A 13,195-nucleotide genomic window follows, 5' to 3' on the forward strand; every position below is an offset into this window, starting at 1 on the left:
GACACGAACCTTCCCCTTTCTTTTGGATGGCATGCAGAAAGAAGGACAACAAAAATCAGAAGCATGGTAAGCCAGCAGCAACTCTGCAACCTGCACTTGCCGCCATCTTGGCTCCTCCCCTCATCAGGACTTCTATTTGAATGCATTTTTGTGAAGCAGTTCACGTATGTCATCATAATTTTCTTCTATTTGTGTTTATATCCTAGTGTACTGTTATAAATGTATGCTTTTACAATGAATGTTTTTGTAATAATAAATAGTTTGGGGCAGATTTTCAAAGGGTTACGTGCGTAACCCCGAAAACCTGTCCCTGCGTGCGCCAAGCCTATTTTGCATAGACTCGGAGACACACGCAAGCCCCGGGATGCGCGTATGTCCCGGGGCTTTGAAAAAGAGGCGGGAAGGGGGTGGGGCATGGGCGGGTCGCCAGTCCGGGGGTGGGGAGGGGGCGGGACCGAGGCCTCCGGCACGGTGGTTGTGCCGGGAGACTGCGCGCACACAGGCGTAAATAGGAGAACAAAGGTAGGGAGGGGGATTTAGGTAGGGCTGGGGGGGCGGGTTAGATAGGGGAAGGGAGGGGAAGGTGGGGGGGGGAGCGAAAGGAAAGTTCCCTCTGAGGAACGGGAAAACCATTGGGGCTCCCCTAGGGCTCGGCGCACACAAGGTGCACAAGTGTGCACCCCCTTGCGCACGCCGACTCCAGATTTTATAACATGCGCGCGACTACATGCGCATGTTATAAAATCAGGCATAGATTTGTGCGCGCCAGGTTGCACGCACAAATCTACACCCGCGCATAAGTTTTAAAATCTGGCCCTTTCTGTACTGCCAACATTAGTTTATCAATTAATAACTGATATTTTGCTATTTACAGTCTAAATAGACCACCTTTGCAGCATTTGGGACTCTTCTCTGCTTTCTCTTTATGACTGTTTTCCGTTCTTTTACACTGTGTGTAAAAGAGAGGCATTGTGCCTCTCTTTTTTGTAACAAGTTATCTACCAGTACCATAATTAATGAATGCTGCAATAAATATTTTGTGAGAATAATGCTGAGGAATAACTAATAAGCATAGAGGTATGTGGCTGCTGCAATTTTCTTAGAGGGCCTGATGTTTAATAACCATTTCCAGCAATTCCACTTATATACAACTTTATCTTAAACTGATATTATATTTGCACAATAAAACTTAAAACTTTATTCAGAGTCGTCAGCCTTGACATTCACTCTGCTAAAGTATGAATTCAGTTTCCCAAGTTATATCTGAATGGAACATTCTAACAAATTTTGTTAAATTTATTAAGGGATCTGTGTACTAATCAGTGTTAAGGTTAATGCCTATGTTTAACATGCATTAGCAGTTGTTGACATGGAGTAGCACATTAACTACATCTCCACATTAATACATGCCACCAGAAACCCAGAAGTGCCAATGCCCTCCCCCTGGAACCTTATTGGGTCCCCCGGAAAAACTACCAAAATTCATGGGCCTAAATGTGGCCTTCCCCCTCCCCTTTGCTAGAATTGCTGCCCATACCTGTCCCACCACCACCACCAATACCCCAGATCCCACTTGCAAAGCCGGACAGACCTCTCAGATTCTTTGCTAGCAGGAGAGGTCCAGTTTCCCTCCTGCCAGCCATGCTGCCAAATTCAAAATGGTGGTTTGTGACCTAAATGCCAAATCACTATCAGTTACAGGAAAACTTTCTAATTGTTTTCTGCCTTTGTAAATGGTGATCTTTGCTTTACCTCCCCTGCTTTCATTACTGGTCCTGAATCCCCAGCTCTAACCTGCCTGGGAAGCGGAAGACTGGAATCAAGCCAGCCTAGGCCCTCCCCATGGCAGCGTGCAACACTGTCGTTTAGCCTCTGGACCAGTCATAAAATTGTAGCTTCTACGCACTGGTAGCTTCTGTGTGCTGAACAGCAGGAAGCAGTGACAGAAATAGTGTTTGTGCACTAAACTGGGTGTGTGTAATGCTCTGATCCTCATGGCACAGGCCCCTTGCTGCAGGCTTGTACAGAGTAAGCCTGGCACATGGGGCTGGTTGTCAGCACTGAGAGCATAAGTGGGAGAGTATCTGAACCCCAGACTTGGAGGTAAAAGAAGAGAAAAGAAAATACAGAGAAGGGCGCCCAAAATGGTAAAGGGCATGGAATCAGTCCACGATAAAGAAAGGTTAAAGAAGTCAAGGCTGATCTACTTGGAGCAGATCTACTTGGAGCCGACGGCCCGAGTGCAGGAGATCGCTCCCGGACCCCTGCTGGACCACCAGCGCCCCTGTGACATAGTGAGGGCAAAGGCTATCAGCGCCATTTTGAATACTGGCAAAGGTTATCGATAGCAATTTTGAATACTGGCAAGGGCTATGGAGTGCAGGAGGTCGCTCCCGGACCCCTGCTGGACTTTTGGCAAGTCTTGTGGGGGTCAGGAGGGTCCCCCAAGACTTGCCAAAAGTCCCTGGTGGTCCAGCGGGGTCCGGGAGCGATCTCCTGCACTCGGGCTGTCGGCTGCCAGTAATCAAAATGGCACCGATAGCCTTTGCCCTTACTATGTCACAGGGGCTACCGGTGCCATTGGTCAGCCCCTGTCTCATGGTAGGAGCACAAGATGGCGCCGATAGCCATGTGACAGGGGCTGACCAATGGCACCTGTAGCCCCTGTGACATAGTAGGTCGAAGGCTATCGGCGCCATTTTGAAACCGGCACTGAGGATGTGAGTGCAGGGGATGGCTGCCGGACCCCCCACTGGACCACCAGGGAGTTTTGGTAAGTCTTGGGGGGTCAGGAGGGTGGGGGTTGTAGTTAATTAAATTTTAGTGGAGAAACAAATAGGAATCAACATATCGGGGCACCATACGGCCGAATGCAACGTATCTGCCCCCCGACGAATCCAAATCCCGAATGCAACGTATGGCGTCCCTCTGCACATCCCTAGTTGCTGCTGCCTGTACCAGTCTGAGTACCTGAGTTACTAAAAGGTTTTCCATTAGACACCGAATGGGAGAAAAGCCTTAATGAATCTGGCCCTCAGACTGCTGTTCTTGTGATGCTGATGAAGATTTGGCAATGAGATAGTTTGAGATTGATGCATTATAAGTACTACTGAGGAGGCAACTATGGATACTCCAGAAATAATTTTGCTCATTTTTTCTTACAAGAGTCTTTTACCCAAAAATACAGTGGTCTTTTTGTATCATTACTGATGCTCATTTTGCCACCTCCCAATATATTTAGTAATGCTGAGGCTGATATTCAGCACTATTTAGCCAGATAAGTAGCATCTTATCCGGCTAAATGGCGGTAGCTGAATATCCGGCTATGTTCAGTGATCTCCACTTAGCCAGATAAGTATTTATCGAGCTAAGTAGATAGCAGGATATCTTGGGGGCAAGCATTGGGCGGATCGGGGTGAGGCTTCTTATCCGGTTAACTTAACTGGATAACTACCAATATTTAGATTTCTATCCAGTTAGGTTAACTGGATAAATTAGACCTTCCATAGAGCAGGTCTAACTTAGCTGGATGTAACTTATTCAGCTAAGTGGCGATTTTAACTGGGATATTCAGCAGCATAGCTGTGCTGCTAAATATCCCATTTAAGTTTGCCAGATGACACTTATCCAGTTAACTTATAGGATAATTCATTCAAATTGTATTAGAGCCATATGGCACAATATAAGGGGTCTAACACGTGATAGCACGTCATGCATTTGTATGCAAATATGATAATGAATATGCAAAAGCTAAAAAATTAGGGATTCCTACCGCATTTCACGATGAAATAATGCGCAATAACATGGGATTTAACGTGGGAGAGTAGTTTGTTCTGATTGCTAGTATCAGTTACACTCCTTAGCCTGTCTGTGACCACCCTTAAAGCACATAGGCTGAGGACTCCCAGGGAGACAAGTTTGCAGAATAGTCATCTTCCAAGGTGAGTCGCCACTCTTCAAGTATTTTCTGGTTTGAGGCCCTTGCTTGTCCACATGGTTGCCATGACTTGTGGCCAACATTGAAGAGTTGTTGCCCTATAGGATGTATCTCATGTGGTGTTTGTGACTTTAACAGTTTGTGGATAATGTGACCAAGACATGTGTGCTGATGGACTCTCAATCATCAGCTCTGTGTATAGCATTAAGGCTAGAGACGGTGTTGTCAGCTGATGACCTCAGGAGCCAACCATCAGCCTCTATCTAAAGCTGCTGCTGTGCAAAATGTATAGGCCAACTGCTCCCAGAGGTATCAGATGTTTGATATCATGTGTTTGTCATGTTGGCTTCTGCACTTTTATTGTTGTTCTATAGAAAGACAAGCATTTAGGGCCATCTGCGGGCTGGAGGGGCCCATGTCTGTAACTCTGACAATTTCGTTATCATATATGCTTCTGACAGATGTCTGTCATGCTGCCAGGTATAAATAATCTTCTGTGAGGAGTAATGACTCTGTCTCCCTCATTAGCAGGTAGGGACAAGCTTGGCATCAATGATGGTTGATGATGAACAAGCCAAGAACATCCACATTGGGCATGTGTGGGTGAACTAGGTGCTGGAGATAGTCTATACCAAACAATGGCCAAACAGATATGTGTGTCTGTGTGCATCTGGGTGAGTGACATGCTGTGTTAGCCTCTGTCTATATCTGAGTCTAGGGGTGATGTAGGGCTTATTGTTCCCTCCCTTTTCACACCTATGCATACATCAGGGCATGCACAATGTGTGCACCCATTTAGCACACACTGACTTTTGACACAACCAATCCTGTGCTTCCACGCTTTACATTGGATGCCTCAAATATGTTAATGTATAGGATGAGGGAAAAAGTCCTAATGCTTTGTAACCTAATATTCCACCATGGCCTGACACTGTTTATTCATTCTGGTGAGGGAGGGGTGGTGTTTGAAAGTTTGCAACTTCATAGCTCAGATATGCTGTTCCATTTTGCTTGATGAGTAGATATCTGCCTATAGTGTCCCCCCACCCTCTGCCCCAGCACCTGAGGCTCTCCCACCCAGTACTTGGAGTGGGCCCATTTGTACTGGTATTTGGGGATGTACATGGTTAAAAGAGCTTCAGCTGCCAGGGAGGCTGTGTTGTTTGGTGTATGTGTTGTTGGGGGGGGGGGGGGGGATTTAGATGCTGTCCACTGATTGTGGGGATGCTGGGATAGAGTGAAAAGGGAGTGTCAATGGCACCCTCATGCCATCTACTTTCTGCTTCTACAGATAAATGGGTTGGAGGGTGATCCATGCCAGCGGGGGGGGGGGGGGGGGGGGGCAGCAGGAGGCCTGCCAGCACCCCGATTAGAAGTTCTCTTTTTCTACACAGTGGCCTATTTACTCACTTATCTGTAGAACCTATCCTGGTTACTCGACATAGAGCCTGCCACACAAGGCCACATCATTTGAGGCTTACTCTGGCATATGCGCACACTGGCAGGTAAGGCTTACAACTAATCTGCCATAACTAGCTCTATAAGTTTTGGGTGCATAGAAGTGGTAGCACATTTCTGCAGCTGATTATAGGGGCCAGGTTTTGCTGCTGCTAACTAGAGCCGCATCACTTGTCCACTACCCAGACTAAGGATTATGCACCTCTGTCTGCTTGCAGGCTGCTAGAACACTGTGTCAACTGTTGTGTGTGACACCTGAGGAGGCGTGAGGGAGGTGTGGAGAATCAAGATTCCCCACTGGCCTAGAACAGGCAATGATGCGGCCTGTTGTTGCTTGGGATCAGGCTGACTTCAACAGACTGGCTCCCCCACCCCATACTGGCCTGCTATTTGATCAATACACTTATTTATTTATTTATTTATTTATTTATTTAGGGGTTTTTTATATACCGGCATTCATGATACAATCACATCATGCTGGTTTACAGTATAACAGGGGTGCAAATAACTTCTAACTGTATCTAAGGTGCGGGGAAAAGCAGTTACAAATAACAAGGGTGATTGAACTGGGCGAAGAGAGAAATAGCAGGAAAGGATAACGTCGGTAAGATAATTACAGATTTCAGCAACTAGACTGGCTGGGAGAACTATGTTGACTAAGTAAGGGATTAATTACATACCTCTTTGCTAAGGATGATCTAACACAGCCAGCCCATAGGATACTACAGAATGCAATGGGATGCCATAAATTGCCATATAAAACAGATGACCTTATGTCCAAGACACATATGGAAAATTTAAAGTCACACTTGCACTAGGCAAATATCAGTCTGGTTCAGCTTTCTCAGAATGTTCAGATTTTCTCCATACTTGCTGGAGAAGTGTGTCCAAATGGCTATCAGCAAATAGAAAAATCTGGCCATATTAAGTAACTTATTTGTTAGATTTAATTACATGCCCTATTAGTGCAGGTCATGGTGACTTACAATTAGTCTATAAATATTTAATGTAAAAATATCGGCAATATAGAACACAGAAACAACAATAACATGCAATAATTATACAGGAAAATCCCTTTCCTCTCTCCTCTAAAATCCCATGTATATCATTGCTCACTAAATTGAATTAATATGAATATTACCTTGGTTCCCTAGTCAGAGAATGGTAATCCACCACAGAGTCCCCCATCTATTAGCTGACCTCCACAACTACAGAATTACATAAACAAAAAAATGTAATTGAATGCCTGTGCAAACACCCACCCTTGAGTTTTTATGAAATGTCAGGTAACTCAATTCCAGGTGTAGTTCCACAGGCATTAAATTCCAAAGCACTGAAGCATAATAAGTAAAAGCTCTCTGACTGGTCAAACCCAGTTTCACCTCTACAAGCCCAGGCATGTTTAATAGTGCCCACTGAGAAGAGTGGCGAGCCCATACAAGCCTAAAATAGTCAAAATACCTTCTTCCTCATGCTGCAGAGCTTTAAAGAGTAAGCATAAAATGTCAAACACAAATCTACTTTTAACTGGTACCAATGGAGTTTGAGTTGTGAGGTAACATAATTGGTTCTCTTTTTTCCAAACAAGAATTTATTTATTTTATTTATTTAGAACTTTTTTATACCGACATTCATGTAAAAATACATATCACATCGGTTTACAGCGAAACATCAACATCGGTTTACAGCGATATAACTATTTTGTAATACCATTACATAAAACATCAACTGGGATTTAGGGTAATAAATATGAACTGATGAATAAGTTAAACTTTTAACATGTAAACTGGTAGCAAAAAGATTATTTAAATAAAGTATACTGCTGGAAAGGAACAGAGAGAGCCCCATCTTCACTGATGAATCTGCTGCTGGGAATTTGCAGATCAGGCAATTATATTCAAACTCCATGCAGCTTCACCAAATCTAAGAATCCACTAAAGAGGGCTTTTTTTAAAAGAAAAGATCTCTGAACTAATTAACAAATCCATGATATATGTGTGAGTTCATCAAACTAGGCCTCAAACCTTTTTTTTTTTTTTAACTTGTTTTTATTGATCACAAATATATCACACAACAGGATTAAACAGAATTTCCAGAACATTTTGGAACAATTCTTAATACTAAATTATATGTTGCCACTTCACAGAATGTTACCTCCTGCACATCTTGCTTGAACCATTACAGCATTAATTTCTAAACGAAAATCGCTATCACTCATTCAGTTTTTAACAAACTCAGAAATCCTTCAATGTGTTAGTCATTAACCAGTTTTTACCCCCTTAAAATATCACTCCACCCCACTCTCACCCCACCCCTCTCCTACCTAATATATATAAACATCTTCCACTCTGTCCATTTCACAATCCATATTATACCTTTATTCTTATTGGGTCATTTAAATATTGAATAACTGGCCCCCATCCTCTCTTGACCAATATGTATTTATCTCTACTTCTTACAGTCATGTGTTCCAACTCGATTAACCTATTTAGCTCTATTTAGCATGTACATTGCGCTCGGGGGTGGACCCTTGTCCTGGGGCGATGGTGGAATGGCTCCTGAAAGGGAACAGGAGGTAGCTGGCCCCAGGGGGTGGAGCACTGATGGAGACAGAGGCTAGGTAGAGCTTCACCACTGGAAGCCAGAGGTCCCCCCGGAGGAGCTTGGACATAGGTGGGCCTCGCAGGGTCTCCTAGGAGAATGGTAGTCCGGCACAGACACAGAAGGAGCACGGTCAGGTTCGAGCTGGAGCAGGGAGAACCAGAACAGGGTTGGTGACGACAAGCTGAGGAACAGAGCCAGAATCTGGAGGCATGGTCAGACAAGCGAGAAGTCAACGTCCAAGGATCAGTCTGAGAGATGGTCACCGAAGCAAGGGTCAGATACCGGAGGTCAGATGTAGTCAGAGGTAAGCAGAGGTCTAGAGGCAGGCAGCAGACAGACAAACAGGTCAGGAACAGGCTGAAGTCTTGAGGCAGGCGGCAGGTAGGCAGACGAGTCAGGAACAGGCTGAGGTCTTTAAGGCAGGCGGCAGGCAGGCAGATGAGTCAGGAACTAGCAGAGTTCGTAGACAGGCAGCAGGCAGGTCAGGAACAAGCCGAGATCAGTACCAGAGGTCAGTCCGAGGGTACTACCTGGGAAGGCAGATAGACGAACACAGGAACAGACAGGACTCAGGAACAAGGACACAGGAACAAGTCAGGAACGGAACTGGAATAGAAGGATCCTGGAACAAGACTAGGAACAAGCAGGAACAAACGCAGAGACAATCTAGCAGAGTACTAACCCGATTGCCAAGGCGAGGAAGTGAAATCAGGAACTTCCTTATGTAGTAACTCAATCAGGGCATGCTGCGGAACCCAGACCCATCCTCGGCCCTACAAGTCTCGGGGCAGGTCGCGCGCGTATGGGCGTGGCTAGCATGGAGAAGGACGCCGAACCTCGGTGTGAGGCCTGGCGTGCATTGGAAGGCCCGGCGGCCACCACCACAGATCACCGGGGCCTAGCTGGACTAGCAACTACCGCGAGGGAGGTCATCCCAGGACCGCTGAGGACCTATGCAGGTGAGCGGTCCCGTGCGGGCGGGGTACGTAACATGTAGGTCCTCCTATTTTCTTAAAACTACCCTTCTCCCTACTAGAATTAGCTTCTTAATCATTACTGATGTTTTCCTGTCTATACCAGATCCTATGGTAAATAGTGTAATGCAAATGCTCTTGTGTCATCGGGTAGATACATACATCAATTGTTTAATACACAACTTAATACTATTCCAAAAACCTTGGAGACCAGGCTATGTGTACAAAATATGTAATAAATCTTTTCTCTAACACCAACCCGCTCTTGTATCATCCATGGCTTGCAGTCAGATTGCTATTAAGAATGCCTCTCATAAGTATCCTGTATTGTTATTTCACTAAACCCACAGCAATTGAGCGCTTCCAAATACTCTCTAATATTTGATCCCATTCTTCTTGCTCTGTGACTCTCCCAGTTTCCTTGTCCCACATTCTCCATGCATTTAATCCCTTTACCTCCTCTCTCCAGTGAATTGCTTTGTATATTCTGCTTACATGCCCTCTGGATGCATTGTTCTGAAGAATCACCTTTTCTAATACTGTTGGCAGTTTTGAAATAGATTTATTTACTTCCATGTCATTCACTATAGCTCTCATTTGGAGGAAAGCAAATAAAGGGAAATCTTGCAAATTTAACTTATCCTGAAAACCTACCCATTTACACAAAGCTCTGTTTACAAATAGCTGGGAGAGCATCTTTAGAATGGCGTTCTGAGCCATCTCACATACTTTCTGGGACCATACTGTATGTAACTCGGTACATGCTAAAATGGGAGTCATCCCTGCAATATGTTTATCGCTTTTCTCTCATTCTGAAAGCCTCTTCATCTCCTGGCTGCAATCATTGATCCATACTTCCTCTTTCTCTTATAAATCTCCCAAGGATACCATCCACCCCTGAACCCTAATTCCTTTTTCTCTATCTCAATCCAGTGCTGACATACAGAAAGGTTGACCCATTGTGACAGCAAGACAAAGACGCTAAACAGTATCTATGGAAATCAGGTAGGTTTATGCCCCCCTTCCTCTTTAGGCAGACTTATTCTTACTTGAAAACTTCAGTGATGATCTTATTCAGAGATAGAAAAAATGCCAAGGGTAAAGCTAGTGGTAACATGGAATAGAAATATGAAATTCTGGGTAACCAGTTCATGCATATTGTATTCACCCTGCCCAGCCAGCTAATATACAGTGTCCTCCATTTAAAGCTGTTTTCTTTAAATACTCTCAACAAAGGAGCTGGACATAAATGAGGGACGGAGATGGAAATTGAATGAGTCTCTTACGGAGGATCTAGAAATTTGTCAGTGCATAGTAGATAAATGAGAGTAATGTTTACACTATAATAATCAAGAGGTGGATATTAAAACGTTATGTGATACAGAAAAGATGGTAAAGAGAGGGCATCTGATATCAATAGCAGCTCACCGCAAGAGAGAGAGTCCAAAATTAACCAGTTAGAGGATGCCATAAGACAGAAGGCTTATGAGCATAAAATATCTGACAAAGGAATTGTATTTAGGCAGCTTTATAGTTTGAAAGCACAATATCAAACATTGTTAAAAAGAAGGGAAGTTATTTAATGAAATTGAAAGGAAATAAACATGGATGCCTGCTAGGGTTGCAGCTAAGATGAGAAACGGTTGCTAAAGGGATTAAAGAATCAGGTATGGAATACAGAAAATAAGCTCTTCTAAAGAGATGGCTGAGGCTTTCAGGGGCATTATATAAATTGGCAGATTTAAGGAAAATTTGAGGGTTTTGAAAGTGCCACCTTCCCAAGGTAGAGAACAAAGATTATGAAAAAGTAGATTCTCCAATTTCAGTCTTAGAGGTAATGGAGACTATTAAGGGTCTAAAATTGGAATGGATTTGGGATTGAATATTATAAGAAATTTGCAATGCAAATTACCCCATATTAGTGTGACTGTTTCAAGTGTCTTTGAGTAAGGGCGGCTTACTCTGCCATTTTATGATGTCACTATTGTGGTAATCCATAAAGATGGAAGACCCAGAGATGAGTGGATATCATATCGCCCTATCACTCTGCTGAATGCAGATATGAAAATCTTTGCTAAAGTACTAGCTAATAGGCTGGAATGAATAATGGTGGAGTTGTTACATAGGGACCAGGTGAGTTTTATTTCCGGAAGGCATTCAAATAGCAACTTAATTATGCTAGTGATAATTGAAAATTCAAATTCTAAGGAAGAAGGTGCTGTATTAGTAACCCTGGATGTGGAGAATGCAATCAATAGAGTCAAATTGTCATTTATGGAATAGATTCTTGGAGCATGTGGGTTTGAGTTTGTTATTCATTTTAGAAAATGGACATATATAAACATCCTAAGGCTGAGGTGAAAGTAAATGGGAAGGCACTGGAATATTTTAGTTTGCATAGGGGAACAAGGCAGGGGTGTTCTCCAGGGACTGAACCATTAGCCAGGCATATTAGAACTTTGAATTCGATTAAAGGAGATAAGAATTCAGGGGCAGGAATAGAAAAACCATCTTTTGTGCTGATGATATTTGTTGTGCATGACTGATCTAAAACAATCGATATCAGCATTATTAGACAAAGTAGAGCCCTTTGGTCAGCTATCAGGATATAAAATCAGTGTGGGGGAAATAAAAAACGTGCCACTGCAGAGGGAGGAATTTCAAAGCCTGTGGGCCGTGATAGAGTGTCCATTTAAGTGGAACAACCATAGTGTTTGCAGATGCAAACCATAGTGTTTGCATCTGCTTAATTATGACAGCTTGTTACTGACAGTATCACAAGTAAAAAAAAAGCTTTCACCGTGTTAATTAAGTTGTCCATTAAAATGCTGAATAAAATCTTGAAATGTTTCATTTGACTGCACTGTTGAGTTGCTATTTCCTGCCACAGTGCAGGTGATTGCAGCCTGAGCAGATGGCATTTCTTCGGTAAATCCTTTCCAAGGAAGGGGGGCTTCCTTAAGTTGATAATAGTTAAACCTATGAAATGGCTAATGTGGCTCTTTGGTTCACTTCACTAAGCACTTGTAAAATTAGGTTGCCAGAGCTCCTGGGGGTTAATGGCATAAAGAGCCTTCAAAAGAGTTGAGATTTCACTTAATTCAGGTACTCATTCTCGTAACCTTGGGGTTCTGAAGGTATTTTTCCCTTTTAAAACATAATTGGATTGAATTGCACACACACACACATTTTTTTTTGCCTTCCTCCAAACAGCCACAAAAAATAATTGCCCAATTGCTGGTAGTCTGAAGGCTGAACTTTGTGAACCAAACTTCTTCGTTCATCCACTCCATAACTGCAGAACTGCAGGGTAGATTTTGATGGGTTTGGAAATGTGTCCTGAATTTCCCGAGAAACAAAAAGTGCATGAAAATGTAATTACATTCTTTTACTTTATGTGCTTTTAATACACCATTTGTTGTATATTGCTTTCTCAGCTTTCTCTTTTGCTGCCACACGTGGCAATTAGGAAGCTTAGTTACGATGCGCAGCGAGATAACTGATTGTTCAGCTGACAGAAAGAAAATTCTGAATCATAAGGAGCCTGGCAGCATATGAATGCAAGCACTTTCTGCCATTGTGTAAAATCTGTTGAATTACATTTGCCAATGAGCAACTTTCCTCAAGTTCTGTCAGCTAAATCTTAACACAAGATCTGTTTGGCCTACTAGATAATTATATTTTTTGTAATTCAATGACCATGAATTTCTCAGATTAAATGTATATTTTATGCCTGGGTTACTTCCCATATGTACTAACTGGAGAACCAAAGAAACCTCTGATTCCGACTTTCAGCCCCATAACATTATTACACCTTGTTCTGAAAGAAAGCCTGTTCTGAAACTGATACTAGGGGTATGTAAAATTTAATGGATGGTGATTGCAGAAACATTAGCATAGATATGGCAACATTTGAAGCTTTGACCTCTAAGTACCATTTCATTTATGCTTGTTCGGGAACAGTAGCCCACCTATAGATAAATGGAGCGCATGCTGGCTTCTATTTGGGAGTCATAATTATTGCTGAAAAATTGCTTTATCCCTGCTGAGACAATATTTAATATTCTCTCAGATGTGCTTGATGTTGTATTATTAATTCTTTTTGTAAAAGAAGGTGATCTTTCATGAGCCAATAGCTTTTTGCAATTATAACTTTATTTTTCTTCCCTCCAGCATTTCCACACAAGTCTCTGGGAGAGGGTACAGTAAGTAAATATAATGC

General features: G+C 43.0%; 1 protein-coding gene across 2 annotated transcripts in view; it reads left to right on the forward strand.

Annotated features, from left to right (window-relative positions):
- TMEM108 (transmembrane protein 108) overlaps positions 1 to 13,195 on the forward strand; it is a 521,047-nt gene that overhangs the window by 346,306 nt on the left and 161,546 nt on the right. The window contains exons 4-5 of one of the 2 annotated variants that reach the window (XM_029589322.1): positions 9,907 to 9,978; positions 13,147 to 13,178. The exons of the other annotated variant lie outside the window; for it this stretch is intronic. Coding sequence (XP_029445182.1) covers positions 9,968 to 9,978; positions 13,147 to 13,178 — 43 coding nt within the window. The 5' untranslated portion in view covers positions 9,907 to 9,967. The remainder of the gene's footprint in view (positions 1 to 9,906; positions 9,979 to 13,146; positions 13,179 to 13,195) is intronic. 2 annotated transcript variants of the gene reach the window in all.

Source organism: Rhinatrema bivittatum, chromosome 2 (assembly GCF_901001135.1).
Source record: "Rhinatrema bivittatum chromosome 2, aRhiBiv1.1, whole genome shotgun sequence".
NCBI classification, from domain to species: Eukaryota; Metazoa; Chordata; class Amphibia; order Gymnophiona; family Rhinatrematidae; genus Rhinatrema; species Rhinatrema bivittatum.